At 42.7% G+C, this 24,103-nt stretch overlaps 1 protein-coding gene across 3 annotated transcripts in view; it reads right to left on the bottom strand.

Annotated features, from left to right (window-relative positions):
• The window catches only part of DOCK1 (dedicator of cytokinesis 1), a 268,980-nt gene that overhangs the window by 95,702 nt on the left and 149,175 nt on the right, over positions 1-24,103 (bottom strand). For all 3 annotated transcript variants that reach the window (XM_077784742.1, XM_077784744.1, XM_077784743.1), the window contains exon 29: positions 19,443-19,537. In XM_077784742.1, coding sequence (XP_077640868.1) covers positions 19,443-19,537 — 95 coding nt within the window. The remainder of the gene's footprint in view (positions 1-19,442; positions 19,538-24,103) is intronic.

Raw genomic sequence — 24,103 nt, 5'->3', positions numbered from 1 at the left:
AGAGCTGAACAAGTTGGCAAAGTTTAATTTTCCCACAATGCCCAGTTGCTTGAGTAACAAATCCAATGGCTGATTTTTCAGTACAAAATGCAGGAATAAAATTCTATAAATATATTCTTGTCCACAAGATCATATTTGGCCCATTTGCCATTGATATTTGTGTGATAATTATCTCAAAAAATATTTTAAGTAACCTGAATTCAAGCCAAAGGTACCTTTAAATCGTTTTCAAGCCAGAAGTACCTTTAAATCAAACACCCAGTTAAGTAAGTGGACTGTGAATGGAAGATCAAATTTATGTGTGACTTTTAACTTCACATAAAAAATAAAAATATCTTTTACCATGATAAATGAGGCACCACAAGAAAATGCTCTTGAAAAAAAAGGTCATTAGAACATTATAGATTAAAATTCATAGGAAATGGAAAACCACATACTGAATTCCTGATAAAGAAATCACTGATTTTCTTGAACATCATATTGCCATTAGATTTATATAAAACCTTAGTCTGGGGTTTATACCCAGCTCGCTCCCAGCTCTCTGCCACTGCCTCAGAATCAGTGCAAAGACTGAAGGAAAACTGAAATGCAAATTAAAAGCATCAAACCTGCAGCCTGACCAATCCCTGAATCATGGAATCCTAACTGATATGGTTGGAAGAAGCCTCTGAGATCATCAAACCCAACCATAACCAGCACCACCACCACGGTCACCAATGTCCCCAAGTGCCACATCCACAGGCAGTGAAATCCCTCCAGGGATGGGGACTCCAGCACTGCCCTCGACACCTCATTCCAACATTTGACAACCCTTTCTGTGAAGAAATTTTCCCAAATATTCAACCTGACCCTCCTCTGGAACATAGGATGTTTCCTCTTGTCCTGTCCCTGTTCCCTGTGAGCAGAGCCCAACCCCACGCTGGCTGCTCCAAGTCAGGAGCTTTAAGGACCAATAAATTATTCCCTAAGTCTCAATAATATCAGGAAATATCACCCTGGTGTTTATTTTCCTATCACTTGCACCCAGGATGGGCACTGACCCCACTCCTGGTAAGAAAACCCCTCTGATCTCCTGGAAGAGCCCCCAAATCGAGCTGCAAACCCTTTTTCCAACATTTACCACAGCACATCCCCTTGCAGCAGCCCCTGGGCCCAAAGGCAACATCTGTGGGGACAATTTATGCCCATTTTTTGGAAGCCTGTGCCTGTCAAGAGCCTGCAGCAAGGCCCAAAATGAGCTGCACCACATTTCAAACGTTGGCTGCTTGCTTGACATCAGCGTGGCTTTACTGCTGGCATCCCTCCTGATGCCTCAACTATAAATTCTCCAGGTTTGTGCCTTGAAGTACCTGAATTCTGACATTAAATCTGTCCCTTTCTTATCCTTCCTATAATTCAGTCTCCAAAATGGACTAAGAAACTCAAAAAAAAACCCCCAAAAAACAGGTTAAAATTTAAAACCTTCACAAATCACATCCTTCTTAACCTGGTGAATTTGCATGGCAGGATCTGATTCCTTGAGAATTTTCCTACATTTCTACTGGATTTTTTGGCAGTCTTCAAGCAAAGTTCCTGAATATTGGCTCAGGTATGTGCAGACATAAATCCTTGCAGAGATGAGCAAGTTTTACAAGTTGTTGCTCCTTTTTTCTTTTTAAACTTTTTCAGCAGAACTTTGTGCTACTTTTTAGATTTCTTTTACATCAATATAACTTTCTTTTACATCAATATAACACCAAAATCTCATTATGAAAAAAGATAAGTATTTAAACTGAGTTACTGATATAAGAGAAAAAAGCATGAAATTATTCACTTGCACCATCTTTTGTATCTGGGAAATAAATTTAAAATAGGATAAAAACACCTTGTGCAAAAACGTTTGCAGCTTTTCACAGAGCAAGGAAAAACCACATTTTTTTCCCCCTCCAACAATCCATAGAGTAGGACATTTAGCACAAAATCCACTCACTCTTTTGAAAACCTGGGCTTTGATTTCCTCTTTTCTTTTAATCTCAGAGCTGCCCTGGCTCAGGTGTAAATAACCAAAGTGCAGACTCCAGGTGTTGCTGCCCTGGATTGAGGGAATGAGCTGCACTTTGTGGCCCTCCCCTGTCCCTGTGCTCAGCAGCCTCAGCATTCCCCCATCCCAATAGCATTCCCAGAGCCAGGAGCTTTATGATTCAGGAAAAAAAAAAATAAAAAAAGAAATAAAAAAGGAATGTTTAATGTTTTGATGTTTTGTGAGCTGACAATGGACAAAGCAATTGTTTGGTGCAGTCAAGGAGAGCTCAAGGACACAACGTTCACCTGGAAAGCCAGAGCTGGTAAATGAATTGCAGAATATCCCAGCCAGGAAAAACAGTCATTTGCATAAACATGACACTTTAATTATCCTATTAATTGCAGATCAAAAGACTTACATGGTGGGGTAACAACATCCCATAAATTTAAGTTTGAAATTTAAGTCTGTGTAACCAGCACATAGAGATTAATCTAATAAAAACTGGGCATGGAGGGGGAAAAATGGGTGAACAAAATTAAATTATTATTTTTTTTTTCTTTTGTGTGTTATAAAAGTTAATAAAAAATTAGGACCATTGTAGGATCATAGCTTGGATGGGGTGTTGAACAACCTGGGATAGTGGAAGTGTCCCTGCCCATGGCAGGGAGTGGAATGAGAGGGGATTTAAGGTCCTTCCACCCCAAACCATCCTGGGATTCTCTGACTGTAGCATGAGCAATTTGCTCATGCACTCAACAGCCAAAATGCAGCACTCAGGGAGTAAATAAATACATACATTAATCAAACCACAAGCAATTAATCAATATCCAGAGGGGGAAAAACAACAAAGAAAGAATAAACTGGAAAAAACCTCACCAAAAAAAAAAAAAAAAAAAAACAAAAAAAAACACCAAACAAAAAAACCCGAACAAACAAACAAGCAAAAAAACCAAAAGAAGTCAAATTATTCTCAGTGACATCTGAAGAATTTGTGTAAGGAAATTTCGATCCACACAATGATCAGCAACACATTTAAATGGCTATTTGTGTTCCAGTAGACAAACAGTGAGCACCACTAGAAAACTTATTTTTCTGTTGTTGGTGCATCCTAAGTGCATCCTTCACCCTGAATTTTCTAATTGCTGCAGCAAACTTAGTCATACAAAACAAAAGAGTAACACCAGATGAAACCTTTACATGGTAGTTTTCTCTCAAAGCATAAAGAAACCAAACCATGTACATATTTTTTTATTTTAAAAAAGGCTTTTTCAGGATTGTTCCTCTGCAGCCTAAAGCTCCTGACAGAACCTATTCCTTAACCCAGTGAATCTCTTCTACTGCACAAGAACCTGCCCTTGGCACCCACCAAGCTTTAACAGCATTTATTTGCTATTTATCATATCTATCCACAAAATACAATCCAGCCCTTCCAGATTTTTGTAGGAGTCCAGGGCTTCCCTCTGGCTGCCCTGGCAGGTCTGGGACCCTGGCAGGGGTCAGGAACCCCCTGGACAGAGCCCCCAGAGACACTGGCTGTGATCTCTGTCCATGGAAAAGAGTTTTAAACCTTACAGGATCAATTACCAGCTCTGAGTGTTCGATATCAGTAATAATTAAGTGTGGCACAAGTGCAAAAGTAAAATTTTAGGATTCTAGATGAGGGGTCCAAAGGGGACAAGCTGGAGGAAATTGGGTGTGCCTTGTCCTTTTTCTCCTTCTTCATGCCCTCCATGTCTCACTGTGGTGTTGGCATTTTTCTGTTGGTTCAGGCTGGGGACACACTGTCCAACGTAGGTGACAGATATTGGCACGTTCTTGTAAATGCAGCCCAGGGAGTTTCTGGTATTTAATGTTTGTCACATCCCACTGAGGGCAGAGCCCCACACGCTGCCCTGCAGGACAGAGCTGGGCAGGGCAGCAGAACATGTGAGAGATCAACAGAATAAACAACCTGGAACCAGCACAGACCAATTATGGCTTCTGCTTTGGCAGGGGGCTGAGAGACAGAGACTTTCTACGATCTGGGAATCACCAATACCACAGATTCCAACAATTTTCAACTGAATGAGCTGAAAAACTTGGAAAAACCTCACGTGCCAGTCAGCTTTGTCTCATCTGAAGCTGCCCATCTCAGGTTAATTGTGGTGCATCGTTATCTCACTCCACGTGCTTGCTGTGGGACGTCTCTGACAGACTGAACTGAGCTGAGATCTGGAGATTAATTTCCATGATCAGCGAGTCTTGGAGCAGTTCTGCTCATCCCACACCCACATCTCTGCCTAAAACCCACTCCAGGGTGTCTTAAATCAACCCCTTTCCATTTATCAGCTCTAACAAACCTCTCCCCATGTTAAATCAAGGCGAGTGCTGCGTTTCATCCATCACACTCGTACAGGGAGGATTTCCATGTCAGAACAAGGGAACAGCTTTAACAGAAACATGTAAGTAGAAGGGATTAGATATTTTACAGCAGAGAGAACAGCGAGCTCTGATACAAAACTCCATGTACGGGCAAAGTTTACAAATTTCAATCAAATCCAGGTTAAGCACAAAATGGAGAAGTCGGTCACGTCAGGAGAACCAGAGGAAAAAACGCTGAATGCAACAGTGGTTTTGCACTCTGGTTTCAGTGGAGTCATTATTTTCTACCAAGTTTCAGACCAAACAAATTAGCAATTCATGCTACGGATGTCAGAAGTTATAAAGGAAATTAATGCAACAGTCGAGCTGAAATGAGATTGAGGAAAATGCTGTTATTTTCCCTGTGGACTCGTACGTCCACACACCGAGTTCTGCTTTGTGAAGATAATATCCAAAAAGTGCTCAGCAAAGCTTAAAAAGTAAATATCTAAACCATTTTTTTTTCAGAAATGCACGTGAGTGTTGGGGTGAGGTTGTGTTTCTTTTTTTAAAGATCTAATGTTGAAGGATTTGATGTAAATTTGTCATTGGCAATACTCCAGTTTTCTTCTAAGGAGTTTTATTCCCTCAGTTTTGACTAATGCAAATAATAAGTTTGAAATCCTGACTAACAGAGGAAAAAACCACAGTTCTAAACTAGAAATCCAAAAACTACTGCATTGATGGGACAAGGGAACATGGCACTAAGCAGAAGGGAAGTAGATTTCTATGGGATTTCCCTGTGAGGGTGGCAGGCCCTGGCACAGGTGCCCAGAGCAGCTGTGGCTGCCCCTGGATCCCTGGCAGTGCCCAAGGCCAGGTTGGAGCAGCCTGGGACAGTGGAAAGCGCCCAGACCTATGGCAGGGGGTGAAACAAGATTATCTTTATGGTCCCTCCCTATCCAAACCATTCCATGGTTCTGTGAAATACGAAACACAGCCCAGGATGGAAATCCTGTGGAATCTGCATATTCAAACAAAACAATCAACAGTTTTAGTCTATAGCTAAATTTCCCATTAGCAGCTCTGATGTCAGAATTTAAAGCACACTTTCTATGCTGGATGAATAAATTTCATATGCTAGCATAAATTTTTCATGATTCCTTCATAAATTCCTCGTTTCTTCCTGTCAGTTGTCTTGGCAGAAACTAAACTATAGGAAGCTGTAAAAACATTGATCTGCTTTAATTAAGCCAACTGCCTCCTTCCAGTGGTGTTTGACAAGCCCTGGGTGAGGCTGCAGAACACCCACAACACACAGCAAAGAGTGCAAAGGCCTTTTAAAGATCAACACAGAGAATTTCAAACCCTGTCTCACCCCTGACTGGTTGGTGACCATCTCACAACTCCCTCAGGTTTTCTAATCCTTGGTTGGGATTCCTGTTTGTTAAACCTGAGTTGTGAGCAGCAAAGCAGAGAGGGGGATTTCCACCCTCTGCAATCGAGAGGCAAGAATTTACTACAATGGTGGATTTTTTTTTCATTAGAAAATAGTAAATTAAAACAGGGAAAATTAAGCAATGGATTCTCATCTGGAGTACTGCAGAGTCCTCAACATAAGGAGGGCATGGAATTGTTGGAGCAAGTCCCCAGGAGGTCATAAAATTGATGCAGGGTATGTAGCACCTCCACTATGGAGACAGGCTGGGAGAGCTGGGACTGGTCAGCCTGGAGAAGAAAAAGTGGTGTGGAAATCTCACAGCACCTTCCAGGAACTAAAGGGGCTCCAAGGAAACCAGAGAGGGACAATTTAACAGGAACTGGAGTGACAGGACAAGGAGGAATAGAAACTTCCAGAGGGCAGGCTTAGATGGGATTTTGGGAAGGAATTGTTCCCTAGGAGGGTGGGGAGGGGCTGTGGCTGCCCCTGGATCCCTGGCAGTGCCCAAGGCCAGGCTGGATGGAGCTTGGAGCAGCCTGGGATAATGGAAGGGGTCCCTGTCATGGCAGGGTGGAATGGGATGCACCATCCTGTGGTTATGCACAATGAGAATCCTCTCATCAGGAGACAACCACAGCAGAGCTGAGCACGTGCTCTCCAAGGAGAACCAAACTCCCTTCCTGAGCTCTTCTCTACGCTCTTCCCAAGGAACATAGCACCAGATGATCCTTGAGGTGCCCTTCCAGCATGGGATCCAATAATTGCATGCTGTATTCCATATCCATTGTTCAAAAGACATTCCAGAAGGGCCAAGAAAATGTCCCTCAAGGAGCACCAAGGCCCCACTGCTCCCTCAGCAGTGTGAGAACAAAGTGAGAGAAAAAGAGGCTTTGGAGCTTTGGACAAACTGGGAAAGATGAAAAATAATTCTTAAATAACCTAAGATCCTTAAATTCTGTCAAAAACACTGAAAAGTACAGGTTTATGAAGAACAGAAAACTCTGGCTAAGAAATATTATTTTCAGAGATACAAACACTGGCAAATGTTGAATGTACGTCTCAAAGTCTAAGAAGTGCTAGAGGCTGCACCAAAACAGGAAAGTACAGCCCAACATGACACCAAATATAAGGTAATAACTGTGATTCATATCTCAAAGATGGAAATATTTTTCCTTAAGAAAACTTTGTCCTCGTTTTCCTTGAGGAAACATGACTGAAGTGGCTATGGAAGGAGCATGTTGTCAAAAATAGTCTGACAAATAAAAAGTTAGTCTGTATTCAAGAGCTTACAGACAGCATGTTTGGTTTTGACAGTTGGCAATTTCACTTTGATTTTTAAAAATGAAACGTGGTTTCCGCATGAGAAGATGCAAAACAGTCCAGAAGGAAGAACATGAGACAACAAGTGTGGGAAGGAGAGTGAATCCTCACAAAGCCATCCTAGTATCACACCTCCCTTAAAAACCTCACTGACGCAAACACGCAACTGAAATTCATCCCAGAAATGTTTCTGTTTGTACATCTTCATCAGGGAACTGTCAGAAAATCATCATTACCTTCTCCTCGTCTTTTTTTTGAGTACTTCTGTTATACCTCACATAGTGCAGACGTGACTGGGCCAGCTACAGGCAAATCATACAAAGTAATTACATTTTAACAGCCAAAAACAGAGAGGAACAAACCCAGGGAGTTCCTGGGCCCTCAGAAGGAAAATTCCAGCATTAAGAAACACAGAATATCATAAAGGTGATTTTTTTGTTAACACAGATTCACTGTTCCTCCGACTGTGACAGGAACCAAAATACATTTTCACACAGAAGACAGGAAAAGAAGAAATTACATTAAAAACTGGAGGATGGGGGAGGATACAACTGTTGAAGCCTTCCCTGCTTCCTGTGCAGTTCGTCTGTCCATCTGTCCATCCATCATCCATCCCTCCATCATCCATGAATGTATCCATTCATTCCTCCATCCATCCATCCATCATCATCCATCCATTCATCACCCATCCATCATCCATCCATCCATCCATCCATCCATCCATCCATCCATCCATCCATCCATCCATCCATCCATCCATCCATCCATCCATCCCAGTGAAGGAGGACTCTGCAGGAGCCCATCTGCTGGACTCAGTGACTCAATTCCCAGAGTTTTTGAGGATTAGCTGACTCACTCCATGCAGTGATGCATCTTCAGTGCTCATGTTCCACAAGACTCCTCCCGCCCTGTGCATTCCCAAAGTGCTGCTGCACCTGCATCCCACGTTTCCACCAGGCCAAGCTTTAGTGCTGGCTCTGCACCAGCTGCAGGCAGCCAGGGGACACCTGAGCCAGCAATTAAACCAGGTGGTTTAATTGCCCAAGCCAATTAAACCACCCAAAGCTTCTCAAACTGAGCCAGGGCAGGAGGGCCATGGGTTATGGAGAGGTGGCTCTGTCACCTGGGAGCTCCAAAGGGAATTGGAGCAGAGATGGGATTAGGGATCAGGTGCTCCATTCCAGCTCCTTCTCTCTTAAAGCCACTTGCAGAGAGAGAGAAGCTTCTCACACCACTGATAACCACAGTGGCCTGAGAAATGAATTTTCCCACCTTCTGCAGCAGCCATACATGATTATTTTTTCCTTTTCCTGGAGTTGCTGGCAAGCAGCAAACAACTCCCACAAAGGGCAGGTGGGTGCTCTCCCCAGCCTCCAGGCAAGGGCTTAGGGAAGCTGAAGCCAGGCAGGGGTGGAAAAGGGCACTGCAGGAACAGCAAAGGCATTTCCAGAGTGCCTGGATGCTCTGGATGCAGGCTGGGAACACAGACAGGCCCAGAGGAAGGTGGAAGGTGCAGGGGGGAAGCCCTTCCCACACATCCAGGACAAAAAAATCTGAAAAAGCTGGGAGAGCAAAGCTCCTGTCCCTGGCAGAGCAAATCCAAACAGATCCCTGAACACACTGACAGTAAATTCTCTTTGCAGCTCAACAGGCCTTTGGTGAATGTTTATGTACAAGGAATTTTAAGAAGGAAAAGGTTTGCTTTTAATATCTTTCGTGTTATTGCTTTGAACATCCCAAATGAAAAACATGCTGGAAGTTTAAAGTTCAGCCTCTCAAGGCAAAGTGTGTGCCTCAGGATGGATATTTCCTAACACCATTGATAATCAATATCCATCACCCATATCCTAAAGATGCTCTCATTTTGGTTAATGTTAAAAAATCATGAATTTACCTTCTCAGTTCAGCCTGTTCATCCCAAGATCTAGAAATATCTCTGTTTTACTACCTGCAAGTGCCTGCTTTCCTGTAACACTTGTGATGGAAAAGGAGAAACATCCATCATATGAGCTCAAGCTCTGCCTGCAATGCACTGAGAGAAGATAACTTTTCAGTGCTTATATTCAGTGATATAAACCTTGAAACTGGTGATAGCCAATGATCTGACACCTCTTTTCTTCCTAAATATGCTTTAAACTCTTCCTGCCCTACAATCACCCATCTGTTATGTCAGAGCATGAATAATTTCCTTCTTTTTAAAAAAAAAAACCAAAACTCCAGTTCTTCCTATAGTGGCTATGCTTTCTCATACTCCAAATGTAAAAGCTTGTTTTCTAGAATATGTTCATGAAATATTTCTGATCCTAAAATTTAATAACCCCAGAAAAGGCCTCGCTGGCTTTTTAAGCATCAAGGCTGCTGTTCTCAGAAGCCAAAATGCTGCACCATTGTCGGTCATTGAAAAAGATGAAAATTCAGAAAAGGAACGTGTTGGCAGGGTAAGAGCAAACAGGGTTTTAGGCATATTTTTACCCAGATTGTATTAAATTCATAACTGGGTTGGACGTTACTCTTGTGAATCATTAAAAAAGTAATCAATTAAGAACAAAGTACTATTTTATAGTATGTGCAATATTTATTTTATAGTATGTACAATATCTCTGTTTAGTCAAGCTGCTCTAAGTGCTGAAAATCCTGAAGTCACTCATTGATGGTCCAGCCCAAAGAAAGCTCATCACAGAAATTTGAATTTCACACTCATAGCCAAAAATGCATTTAAGCCTGAAAATAATATCCAACCAACCGTTTTTTGTTACTTTTCAAGACTGAAATATTGGTTTTTTTTACAATACAGGAAAATATGAATAAACCCTGAGTGTGAAATAGCAGCTCATCCTTCACTCCCTGGGTATTTTTAACTGGGCAATGGTAGTAACTCAAATGATGCTGATGTGGAAAAAGAATGATTCACAGTGAAAGTTGCTACACTTGCCTGTTAAAAATAAACATCACGTGGTGTTAGCTTTGACTTGGTAAAAATGGAGCCCTGCTTTGGGATTTAACACCTTCAGCTTTTATTTAATTAGCTCCTTCACTCTGCTGCTTTTCTAAGCACCAAGTGTTCCCACATGATGTTCATGCCTTAAGTCCTGTGCTAAAAACATCCCAGAACGTTCATATTTGGGGCTGTGACGTGGACACCCCTCCTGGGGGGTTCAATGTGCACAAAATGAGCACTCAGGCCACCAGAATTCCAATTAAAAACTGCAATACCACATCCAGGTGGGTTTAGGTGCTAAGGTAGAATGCTTTTCCCTTCCAATTATTTAGGTGGGGAAAGCCCTCTAAGACCATCAGGTCCAACCTGGCATTCCAAAGCCACCACAGACCCGTGTCCCCACGTGCCACCAGGATGCTCCATGGTCTTTGGATTCCCACCACCAAAGGGAAATCCCAAATCACCATCACCATTTTCTCAGTCTTGGTTTTGGTCCCGTGTCCCAGGGATCATTTTTCCTGTGGGAACCTACAGAGCAAATCTCCTCTGGGTGGTCCCAAGGAATGTGCTGCTCCCGGCACCAAAACTGGCTGTGAGGAGCCAGGAAAAGCAGGATAAAGCAGGAAAAGTCCCCAAAGCTCCATGAAATGAGAAATAAAATACTTAGATGCAGCTTCATCCCAAACACCCACACTGGTACAATAATGTGAATTCAAATGTTCATGAGCTCATCTTAGAGAGATCTAAACTTTGAGTATCTACTCACCAGGGCCTCTGGAGTGGGTTCAGGCAGCAGTGGAGAAAAGAACATTAGAATCACAAGATAAAATGTAAAATTTAAAATGACAGCTAAGGGTTTTTTCAGTTGTAATTAGGAAATTGTAAGAAAACTTTAAATTAAAGGAAGGTTTACACTAAGGATCTGTCTGAGGAAATGTAACCTGCCAAGGGTTTCTGCTACTCCTGAAATAATTAGAGCACAAAGCAAAAACCAAAAACATGTAACAACATTATTATCATCATTTATGGCACAATATATTGAATTCTTCTTGCTTAATTTGATTAAAAAATATCATAAAACCCAAACTGATAAAGATATTGGCTGCTAAAAAGCTTCTGAGTACAATCATCCCAAAGTACCTTAATGTCAGCCCAGGTTCAGATTCCAGAAGGGAAAATAATATTGGAATCATTGTGTTCCATTTGAAATTGCTTTGGCAAGGCTCCTTCAGGTCTCAGTCAGCTCTTAGCAGAGAATTACCACGACACACAGGCTAATAACCTCTTACAGCTTTCTTCCAAAACACTGTGTTAAACCCAGCAGTTCTCAACACTGTCAAGATGCAAGTTGGGAAAAAAAAGGGGGCAAGTAGGCAAAAAAATGAGTTGGTTTTCCAAGGATCTCATTAAAAACAAAAGAAACCAGACATCCACAGCATCATGTGGGTGATGGTTCCAAAACGTTAGGAACAAAAAGACATTTTTAACATTCTCTTGCATTTTCTTAGTGCAGCAGTTGAGCTATGCTGCCTCTTTCTCTGTGTGAAGATCCTGTGCCCTATTTTTCCTTAAAATATCCCATTTCTTAGGCAGTCTGGGAAATGACAGACTGGGAGGTGCCTCTCAGCTGCTCGTGACTTTAGGGCAGGTAAAACACACCAGGGGGACAACCAGCAGGGCAAACTGGTGTTTGGGAGAGTAGCCACTCCCACCTGTGATTCCCTGTGAAAAACCCATGGAAAAGCCACAGCACTAACATGGGATGTCCCCTGGATGAAAGATTATTCTAAATAATAGTGACAGGATGAGAGGAAATAGCCTCAAGTTTAGGGTGGATATTAGAGAAAATTTCTTCATGGAAAGGGCTGGCCAGCAGGGCAGTGGTGGAGACCCCATTCCTGGAAATGTTCAAAAAAATGTGTGGATGCATCATTTGGGGATGAGGTGGTGCTGCTGGACTCTAACCTCAGAGCTCTTCCCCAGCCTCAACAATTCTATGATAAACCCACAGATTCCTTATATTCCCCAGCTTTGTAAGACACATGGAGCATTCAAAAGGTTTTGAAGGGATTCAAGTTTGTCCCCACTCCAAGGAGGACATCCAGCTCATGCTCAGGAATTTTCAGGTCTAAATCTCAGCACTGCCTCACCACCTAAAACTTCACAAGGTGCCAAGAGCAGCAAAAATTTCTTCTTTTAACAGAAGAAAAGATGAAAAAAAAAAAAATCTCTAAAAAACCCTTTGTTCACCTTTTTCCCCTTGAACTCAAGAACAGCAGCAGTTGGGATGATTTTATCCCTCTGTGCTTCTTCCTCGTGCAGGAAGAGCTGCTCCCTAACACACAGCTCTTTGCTTCCAATTCACTGGAATTTTCTTGCAGCAAAACAAAGTTGAAGTGTCATGGGGTTGCTGCTAAGCAATAAAAGTGGAGCTAATGCTCCTCAGTGATATTTTGGAAGCAAGTTGTGCTTTAGAGCACTGCAACAGCCTTCTCCTGGTTTTATAAAGCTGCCATGGCTCTGAGATCCCCATTCCTGGCAGGACACCAAATCCCACCCACCTTTAGGGACAGGAAAATGTCTTTGTCAAGGGAAGCACAATAACAAAATCCAAAAAACAGCAGCATCACAGTGGATGTTGGACAAGGTCACCAGCCCAAGCCCATCTTGCTGCAGGAAATCTTCCCAAAAACCCAAGATAGCTCCCAACACACAAAAACCAGAATTAAGAAAATACAATTATGACCAACAGGGTAATTATTTTAGTGCTGGAAATCATAATTCCACCTCTAGACCCCAGGAGGGATTAATCATGACCCAAATAGATGGAAGGAGTGCTCAAAAAAGGAGCAGATGGATTTGGGAGGGCTGGGACACCTCACACGCACATCTCAACATTGGCAGCTTCACCAGGTGCTCCTCAGAATCCCAGACTGGTTTGGGTTGGAAAGATTTTAAATTCCATCCCATTCCCACTCCTGCAGGACAGGGACACCTTCCACTGTCCCAGGCTGCTCCAAGCCCCATCCAGCCTGGCTTTGGACACTTCCAGTGATCCAAGGGCAGCCACAGCTGCTTAGGGAATTCCATCCCAGCCCCTCCCCACTAACCAGGGAACAATTTTTTCCCAAAATCCCATCTAACCCTGCTCTCCTTCCATGATTTTTCCATCACAAATGATCACAGATTACAGAAATGAAGGAGAAAACCAGATCATGAAATCCAGAGGGCTGCCCCATCTGCTCATCAGTTCTCACAACCACACCATTATCAATATTCCACCAATGCCAGGGACATTTTTAACTCCCAAGGCTGGGAGAAAGCCACCTGCTCTGGGGTGGAAACCATCAAGGGAAAAGAGCACCTGCTGAAGAATATTCCCTCAAGGAATCTCAGCTCTTTGAATAAGAAAATACCCTGTTATTTCAAACACAGTCAACTACATTCATTTTCCTCCCAGGTGCAGTTAATTTGACAGGTACAATGCTAAAGCAAAAATCCTGCAAGGCCTTTCCTGAAAAGGTCAGTACATTATGCAATGAGGTTTTATGGACAGCTAAAAGAATCTCTCCATGTACCGAAATTTAAGATTATTTACCAACGTGCATTTGTGTCTTTTATTCCCAGATGAAGAGCAAACATTGGGGCACACGAGTTCATTTTGAGAGCTGGTTCCTAAGGAAGTTCCAAGCTTTGAAAATTGTTATCCTCGGTCTATACATGGGAAATAGTGGTAGGCTTTTCTATACAGAGAAATATTCAGCACTAAAGAAAAACAAAATTGCTCCCATTTGAAGTCTTATTGCATTCCAGCCCTGAATTAAATTATTCGATTGTTCAAGCTGCATGTCTGGACTCTTAAACTTCCTAAGCAAGCACAGAGTCCTGTAAGAAATGCATTAATAGTCAGGAAAAGTAGCAGCAATTCCTTCTAATCCAAGCTTTTTGTACTGTTCAAACTCTTCTTGAAACAATGCATCCCTTGGCCTCCTAAAACATAATTGCATTTCAAACACTTCCTTCATCCCAGTTACAATTTGGCAATGTAAACCAGTTACCCTGTTCCACTTGAGGAAATATTTAAGTGATCAGGGCCCCAGTTATAAACTTGGATTTTCAAGTATCATCTATCATTGAGTGGTTAAGGTTGATAAAAAAACTTTAAAAAGCTTTAAAATCTTTTAAGGTTGGTAAAAAACCTTTAAGGTCATTGAGTCCTTCAACCCACCTTGTTCCAGGTGTTTTTGGAACACTTCCAGGGATGAGGACTCCACCACTTCCCTAGGGAGTGCTTGAGAACCCTTTCCATGAAAGAGATTTCCCTAATCTCCAATCTAAATCTCCCCTGGAGCAATTTAAGGCCATGAATAATGTCTTTGAACATGGAATTAACACAGGCTTGAACCCACAAAGGGATTTGGGAAACGAAATGATGATTTCAAAGCTTTTTTCTGCTCCCTTCACCCCAATCCCAAAGATCTAATAGCACCTGATAGGCTGTGAAACTGGGGTGCAATCCAGAATCTCTGCCATCCTTCTGGCCTCTTTTTCCCCTGTTATGAAAACTACCCCTCATCCTGCAGGAGCTCAGGATGGGTTTTAAATCAGAGCTTTTGCACTTGCACTCATCTGATGGATGCAACTTGACTGGTCAATTATGTAAGTGCAAAGAGCCTATTTTCATACATTTATTAAAACCTTCCTGCTTTTGTTTCCATAAGCCTGCCTCAAACCCAGCACAATATCGCCATTAAGCCGAATTTCCATGAGCTAACCCCAGATTTGAGGGTGGCTTTGGGGGACTTGTCAGGAAGGATCAACTCAGAAGGTCCCGAGTTGAGCAGAAGTTGCAGGGTTTGCCCACTGCTGATGGATGGCCACAAACAGCACTGGAGGTAATTCTGAGAGCACAGCACGGATCTGACAGGTACTGCTATGACAACCAGGCAGCAGAACTGCCCACATTTCCCTGGAAGCTCCAAAAATAAACATTCCAGGACATGTTTATCCTGAGCGGCTCCCCTGTCCTTTGTTCTCTTCTTTGCAAGGCTTTTTTTTGGGCTTTTCACAGAGAAAATTCATTGAGATTCTGGGCTGGTGGGTTGGGTTTAGGTGGGGTTGAGGACATTTTCTTCATGGAAGGTGTAGAGTGGTGGATTGGATTTCTGCTGGGAACAGGGAGCAGAATACAGGAATATTTCTGTTGCTGCTGAGCAGAGTTTGGGGCTATGACAATTCCCTGAGGAGCTTTTCCAGTGCCCAAGCATTCTTTGGGAAGAAACTTCTGACATCCAGCCTAACCCTCCCTGACCCTCCAGATTCCCTCCCCAGCCCAGCTCTATTTCCTCTGGAAAAAAAAAAAACAGAGACAAGAAACCTCATTTTCACTGAGAGCATCTCATCCCTTCCTCTCTGACTTCAAAAGGCAAAACAAACAGGTATTTTATGTAAATGTGGACATTAGAAACAAAAAATAGAACACCAAACATCAGATTCCTTTTTCATAGGCAACTCAGCTTCCACTGGCACAGCTGCAGATGAAAGTAGCAGTTACAAATTAATATATCATAAGGTCTTACCAAAGGAACTGAATTGTCTCAAATGCCAAAAGTAAGACCAAAGACTAAATTATTTTCATTTACGGAACCGTAGGGAGGAATTGCTTTCATGTTCTGAGTTATGTGTTTAGGAGGAACCTAAGTTTAGCTTGTCAGCTTCTGACAAAAGTTAAAAACAATTTCTAAAACATTTCGGAATCATTTTGAAACACGGTTTCGAAGGGGGAAATGGAAACAAGACAAAATCACAAAACCCCTGCCTTCTCCTGTAACTGCTTTTACAGCTCCAACTCCTCGTGTGTGCTTTCCTGGAATGAAGAATCTGCCTCCAAAGCACTTCCCAGCCCTGTCCAGAAACACAGGAAAACTCCCTGATTGCTTAAAACTGTTAAATACAGATATTATGGCTTGAATTTCCTGAAAATGAGGGCACGGACAAGCCCTAAAACAGCTGGAATTTTAAGGTGGACAAGTATCCTAAAACAAATTATAAATCATTTCCAGCTCCTCCTTACAAGGAGCAGTTTCAAATGTGTATTTAATGGTCCCTTATCCATCTCTCTTATCCCTCAGTGGTTTTTTTCCATCTCCTTTCCTTGGATATTGTTGTTTACAGTAAACCAGGGACTGATCTGGACCAAATTTAGAAGTGAAAGGAAAAGCCACTGCATCAGTTTGAATATTATCTTCTTATACCCCCAGAATGAATTTTTTTATCCCCAAAATGCTGATCAGCCACCTGCAAACCAATACTCCCTTGAACACACTGGTGGCAATTCCACCAAATGGTAACACCAAAACCTTGGGCTCTGAATCAACAAACTGCTTAGCAAAAATGAGAATTTTACTACATTAGACAAGTCATTAGATTAAGTGTTTTAGAAAAAAAGGAAGAATTATCTTGTTAGATATGAAGATTTCTTGTGTTCATTTTGGCATGTAAGGTGGGAAAGGTGGCTCCCAGAGGTGCTGGAACAAAGGCATGGGATGTGATCCTGAATTTGGGATGTGATCCTGAATTTGGGATGTGATCCTGAATTTGGGATGTGATTCTGAGCCTGGCACAGCAGTACTGGGAGGTAGGAAAGAGAGAGGATCCTGATGTTTTCATGCCCAAAAACAGGCAAGCAAAGTTTTCAGAATAATTTCTGTCACTATTGAGTGTGCAGAATTTTTTTATATATATAATATATATATATAAAAATATATATATTTCTAGATATTTCTTCCACTGGTGAAAGTCAAAAAATACAATACTAAATTTGAACTTAAGTTACATTTGCAAATATTTCCTGTAATCCAGTCATTCACATGCATTTCTCCATTTCCTCTCTTCCCCCATGGCTACAAATTTTATCTCATCCAGAATATTTGAAGCCACTGCTTAATGCAGAGCATTTTAATCTGGAAGAAAAGCACTGCATGGAGAGGAGCTTTTGGAGAAACATCCTAAAGAACTGGTCTAAAAGAGGAATTAGAGCTTGATTTTCCAGCTATTTTTATTCTTTTTCCCATTGCTTCACACTACCAGATTCATTCCATGCAAGAAAAAAATTAAATAATTGATACATTTAAAATTTAGTTCCCTTGATTTGGCTGATGACACAGAAACTGCTCAAGGAGGTGCTTTCAGAAATTACACAAAATTGCACATTTGGAGTTATTTCTATGGAGGGGATGCCACAGCTTTAAAAGACAAAATTTGTTCTTAAATTTCATCTGGTTTTCTCCAATAAAACTTTATAAGGGTGGAAATAAATGCAGCAGATGGACAAAACAAGGTATTTTACAGTGCAGCTTTCTGGGTTTGGAAACCATGTTAACTCCAACAGGAAAAATGAAAAGCATGGAAATCAATTGAGACTTTCCAAAGGAGCTGGTGCAATGGGAATGAAAGAATGAGGGAACTGGGGATGAACAACCTCCCTTAGGACAGCTGAGGATACTCTTCAACACCAAAAAGACTGGGAAATGTTTTTAACTTTAAATACTATTCAGATACTCTACAGGCACTGAGGCAAGTCAGGAAGAATCAAAGATCATCAACACAACCCATTTCTGCTTCCTCAGGACTTCATGTTCAGCATGGGATAAAGACAAGACTATTTTTAAGGATAAAAATTCCAAGTCTCTGTCCTAACTGTGAACCATCGTGCTTTGTATTGTTCCAAATTTTCCATGAGGAACTGCCTGGGGGAAGGATCCCTTTGTGCTTTAAGGAAAAAAAAACACGGGCAGGGAAAGGTTCTTTTTATACCTTTCCTCTTTCATTTGTTTGGCCAGAATTTCACAGTGCCAATAAAACCCAAGGTGAAATCCCTACCCAAGTGAACACTGAGAGGTCACCTGGCAGTGATGTGAAGAGAACACAATTCCAGCCTGGTTTGGGCTGGAATTGTTGGAGAAACCTTAAATCCCACCCAGTGCCACCCCTGCCATGGCAGGGACACCTCCCACTGTCCCAGGTGCTCCAGCCCCAGTGTCCAACCTGGCCTTGGGCACTCAAAATTAATAAAGAAAGCAATCAATCCAAAGAGTTTCAGATGTTCCTCATCAGCAGTCAAAGGGCTCCTTATTTCAAGCATCAGGTGCTTCTCAAGCATTCCAAACCAGCAGGAAGAACCCAAAGATGGCTCAATCTCCTGACTCCTATTTATTCAGAACAGATTTTATTAGGGAGCTAAGGAGACTTCAGAAGCCAAGATTAAAGTTATGGTGCATTTTTATAAGGAGAGCAGGAGCTGTGGGTCAGGATTTTATATGGAAACGCTGACAACTTTACAGCCATGGTAGCTTCCAGTAAATGCAGAAGAGATTTCTCCAGGCAACTGGTAAATATAATGTTTTTCCCTTATACTTTCATCTCAGTACATATAAAAGCATTTGACACACTTAATAAAATGTCACCAGCATAAAATACTGCACAAAGGAATGCTAAATAATGACAGAACTGTAATTATTGGGGAAAAAATGAGCATTAGGAACATTTTCAGCCTCTCTCTACATTACTGGGGTGATGGATTTTGGATTTAAAAGCTTCCTTAATTCTTCTTGTCATACCAATGAAAACATTCCTGGACATACAAATCCACACAACACCACCTAATCTGAGGTCATACGCAAAACATGCAATTCACCCTCCAAAGAATAAACTGAATTACTTTAAGATATGGATAGAATTTTACTGCACCTGCATTAGCTCCAAAATCCAGGTTCTCACACTGATGCCACCCAGGCCACGACAATGCTCCTCCAGAGGCAATTTTGCAAAGAATGGGAGAAGGAGGAGAAGGCAGGGCAGGCTGGCTGCAGCTGCTGCTTCCATGCAACCCCGGAGCTGCAACAGAGCTGCACCGGAGCTGCACCAGAGCTGCACGAGAGCTGTGCTGGAACTCTGCTGGAGCTGTGCCGGAGCTGTGCTAGAGCTACGACAGAGCTGCAACAGAGCTGCATGAGAGCTGTGCCAGAGCTGCAACAGAGCTGTGACAGAACTGCACTGGAGCTGTGACAGAGCTGTGACAGAGCTGCACTGGAGCTGTGACAGAGCTGTGACAGAGCTGCACTGGAGCTGCGACAGAGCTGTGACAGAGCTGCACTGGAGCTGTGCCGGAGCTGTGCTGGAGCTGTGACAGAACTGCACTGGAGCTGCGACAGAGCTGTGACAGAGCTGCACTGGAGCTGTGCCGGAGCTGTGCTGGAGCTGTGACAGAACTGCACTGGAGCTGTGACAGAGCTGTGACAGAGCTGTGACAGAGCTGCACTGGAGCTGTGCTGGAGCTGTGCCGGAGCAGTGCCGGAGCCGCCGGCTCGGGAGAGCTCCGGAGCTTTTCCCTCTGTACTCACTTGTTCTGCATCATGTTCATGATCACCCAGTCGAAGGGGTAGACGTTCTTCCCTATGAGGTTCTTGAACATGATGAATGTCTCCATCAGGAAATCCTGCAAGAAGAGATAAAATTTGGAGACAATCGGACCAAGCAACGCCAAGGGATGGTGGCAGTTATTGATGACTGCATTCCAAAGGGGTCTTTGTGTTCTGCTTCCTCCAAAAGCTGTTTTTCATTAAAAACACACCAAAATCCTACTCAAGCACATTTATACATGATGCCCATAAATCCTACAATAATTCAGTTTCAGAAATTATAACAACAGAAATCCCACATTTAAGCAACCAATGGGATTCCTCAAGGCCAAGCATTGGTTCGCCAGTTATCCAGAAGGAGTTTCTGCTGGAAAAACCATCTTTTTTTCCATACTATGGACAAAACCTCCCAGTTCCTCCGTGTATTGTGATACAGATCTCATGACACACTCTTGGCAAATTGATAAAAGCACATTGGTTCATGGAAAGAGGAAAAAAAAACAAACATAAATATTTATTTAACTCAGGATTGCACTAAAAATAGTCCTGGGAGTCAGGTGATGAATAATCCCTCCCTTCATGGATATTCTCCAGAAATACAGATTATTTATGTATTAAAATAAAAACATGTTCCAGCTCAAAGCATCACCTCCACCTGGGGCAGAGGACAAAAATGATTTGGACATCCCAAAATTGGGAGGGACCCTCCCTAAAGGGAGCAGCAGGAATTGCTTCTGCAAGTGAAAAACTGCCCAAGAACAGTTAATTTAACAGCATAAACCAATTTATTTCTACACAGCTATAAACACACAGTTCTTTGGACCAGAAACTTTGTGTACTTTACAATGTAAATCATCTCCTACAACTTAGGAATCTGTAATTGCTATCTAACAATTTCAGTAATATCAAATGCTGTAAGAAAGATAAAGGGGAAAAGAGAACTTCATGCAGAAAGTCCTTGATCCACTTCACACAGAGATAAAAATGAACTTTTATTCCAAGGTTAGAATATCTTCCCTTTGATACAGTTTCTCAGCAATGGTATTTATCTGGTCTATCTTTAAAATGTCAAATGCCTACCAAAAAAAAATCCCAATATGTTCCATCGACTGGACTTTTAACTAAGACTGGTTTCTGTGTAACCTTTTCAGTGAGAAACCAATCTGAAGTCCCTGCTCTCATCAGTCTTTTTTCAGCTCTGAGAGCCAGGATCTTCAGCAGATTTATCTTTTAATCCACTGCTCTGTTCAAATGTTTTCCTGGCTCACAAATTTCCTGTCAGTGGATGCAGGGAGCTGCAGAGATCCTGAGGCTTGGAGACCAAGAACCCCAGAATCCCTGATGGTTTGGGTGGGAACACCTTGAAGCAAACATCTCATTCCTGACCTTCCACTGTCCCAGGCTGCTCCAAGCCCCAGCCTGGCCTTGGGCACTGCCAGGGATCCAGGGACAGCCACAGCTGCTCTGGGAGTTCCATCCGAGCCCCTCCCCACCCTCCCAGGGAACAATTCCTTCCCAAGATCCCATCCATCCCTGTCTATTGTTAGTTTAAAGCCATTCCCTGTGTCTGTCCCTCCATGCCTTGTCCCCAGTCCCTCTCCAGCTCTCCTGAGCCCCTTCAGTCCCTGGAAGGGCTCTGAGCTCTCCCTGGATGCTTCTCCTTTCCAGGCTGATCCTTCCTGATGCCCATCTTTCTGCTGGAGGTTCTCAGTTCCCAAATATTGCTGCAAAAAAAATCACTTAGTGCAAACATTCCCCCCCTGGATTCAGGGAAAAAGAACTCGGATGAGTTTGTGCGACTGAAACCAACCGAGGTAATCCAGCTGATTTTGACCAGCTGACAGCTGCTCTGGGCACCCTGTGCCAGGGCCTGCCCACCCTCCCAGCCAGGAGTTCCTGCCCAATCTCCCATCCATCCCTGCCCTCTGGCAGTGGGAGCCATTCCCTGGGTCCTGTTCCTTCAAGCCCTGGTAAATGTTTCTTATTTCACAAAGCAAAGTGAAATTTTCCTTCTCTGGAGTCATCCCAGACCCACCTGGACCCTGCCCTGGCAGGGGGTTGGACTGGGTGATTTCCAGAGGTCCCTTCCCCATTCTGGGATTTTGGGAACTTCCAAAAACTGGGCTCCACAATGTACAGAAACTCCAGGTGTAAGAGCTCCTCTGTCATTTTACCACACAACATCAGCAAGGATCACAGAATCCCAGAGCTCTAAAGTGGGAAAAGCCCCCCAGGACCACCAAATCCAACCTCTGAGCGAGCCCCACCGTGCCCAGCAAACAGATCCTGCTGCTTTGGCATGGATGGACAGCAAGTCTGGAGCTGCTCCTGCTTCAGCTGCCACCACTGCCACCACTCATCCCAGAGCCTCTCCTCCAGCTCAGGGAAATCTGGCTTCACTTAAGAGCTCAAACTGCACATTTCCTGCTTGTTTTTCCTGGGTTTTGGTGAAAGAAATCCACTGATGATGATTTGGTTCCTTCCTGAGCCTGGGTAAATGTTTCTTATTTCACAAAGCAAAGTGAAATTTTCCTTCTCTGGAGTCATCCCAGACCCACCTGGACCCCGCCCTGGCAGGGGGTTGGACTGGGTGATTTCCAGAGGTCCCTTCCCCATTCTGGGATTTTGGGAAAAATCTGGAGCCCCTCCTCCAGCTCAGGAAAATCTGCCTTCACTTAAGAGCTCAAACTGCACATTTCCTGCTCGTTTTTTCCTGGGTTTTGGTGAAAGAATTCCACTGATGATGATTTGATTATTTGCTGAGCCTGGGGGTTCTGACCTACTTTGCTGATTCAGCTCTGCATTTCCATCCCCTGATATTTACATTTTAATAACCCCACGCTCACACTTTAAATAATGCTTTGTAACAACTGAGCTAATTATTGATCAAATAAAAGGCTCCCCACGCTCACCTGGGGTTTATGTATTCATAACATTGCTCTTTTTTCCATTTTATGGTTCTCATAGAAAAACAAATGGTTTGGATGATTAACCTCATTTTATGTGGAAAACTCGGAGTTTTTGAGGGGTTGGGAAGAGAATGAAGCACCAGGACAAGAAAAAGCTGCTTATTTTCAGAATAACTGGAAGCAGGACAAATATTTCTGAACATAAAAACCTGTACTAAAGGAGGAAGGGTTACAACTCCTGCTCTCTCTCCAGCTACAAATACAAATCCTATTTAATAGGAAACAGAACTCACAGCAGGTAAGACCCCTAAAAAATTCCTATCCACTGATGGAAAGGAAACAGCCTGAGCTCAGTCTGAGATTCTCCACATGGCAGAACATTAACAGGCATTTTTTGTCAACTAAACCACATGTATCTCAATTTTTTTACCAAGTAAAAAGAGGGGGGAAAAATAAATTAGTCCCAGAAATAACCTCCCTGATCTCAGATAATATTTCATCTCAGGGTGACGGCAGAATCACAGATTTTGATTTTATAGAATCACAGCTAAGTCTGGGCTGGAAGGGATCTTAAAGCAGGAAACTCCTTTTTGAACTGACATTCCTTAATAAATCTAAGCTCTCTATTCCACAGAGAGGTAAAAGACTGGTTTTATTGCACTCCACCTCATCTTTTTGAGGACTTTTGAGGCCAAATATGACCATTATAATAACCTAAACCTGCCACCTACATAACACAGACCATAAAGTTTCCTCCAGCACTTCCAGCCCTGAGCTTCCAACTCCTGCTTGAGCAAGAGCAGAGGCTGAAGGAAGATTTAAGGGTCTCCAGTGGTGAAAAAGAAACCACAGCTTAAGTTTTCCTCTTTTCTTGCCTTTTTTTTTTTTAGGAAAAAGCTTTTTATTTCTGCCTGGCTGAATTTAGTCTCAGTTCTAAATCACTTCTTTGTGATTAAATGGAATCTTCTGCAATAAGGAGGTGCAGTTGTCACCTCCAGCTCTGGGTTTAAAAGCAAAGACTCCTGGATTTCAGTTCTACTGGCTGAGTCAAATGAGAGTGGCAGAAAAAAATTGCTGGGCTAAAGAAGTGGAAAACCATGGAAAAACAAAAAGAAAGGAAATTTAGTTTACTCCTTGTAGCTTCCTTTACTCACAGGATTAACAATGCTCTGCCAATAAACCTCCAAATTTTAATGAATATTATTTAAAATCAGCTCTGAGGTTTAGAGATGCCAGAGCAGGTGCAAAAAGAGGCTTCAGCACCTGAAAACTGGAACAGAGCAAAGAGCTCAAACCTTGCCCAGTGCAGGCAGAAAGAAGAATAACACAAGTTCAACACAAACTGGGAAGCCCAAACATTAAAATTACACAAAGGAAAGACCCTGACTTTCTTTGCTCTTCTATTTGCTATAAAAATTCTTTTCAGCCCATTATCTGCACTTAGTTTGGGAATGTTTTGCTCTTGGTGCCCATCCATGTCAATGCTCCAAGATCCCAAAGGAGCCCAGCCTTTTCCATGCACTGATCCTATTTCCAGCAATCTGCAGCTGGACTTTGCCTTCCCCCTCTCACAACAGCAGCTCTGAGCTTTGGAGATGCCAGAGCAGGAAACTGGAACAGAGCAAAGAGCTCAAACCTTGCCCAACACAGGCAGAAAGAAGATAACACAAATCCAGCACAAACTGGGAAGGCCAAACATGAAAACTACACAAAGGAAAGGTCCTGGCACTGTTC

This window comes from Lonchura striata, chromosome 7 (genome assembly GCF_046129695.1).
Source record: "Lonchura striata isolate bLonStr1 chromosome 7, bLonStr1.mat, whole genome shotgun sequence".
NCBI lineage: Eukaryota > Metazoa > Chordata > Aves > Passeriformes > Estrildidae > Lonchura > Lonchura striata.
Note: the sequence above shows the minus strand (reverse complement) of the source record. Positions and strands in the feature narration are given on the sequence as shown.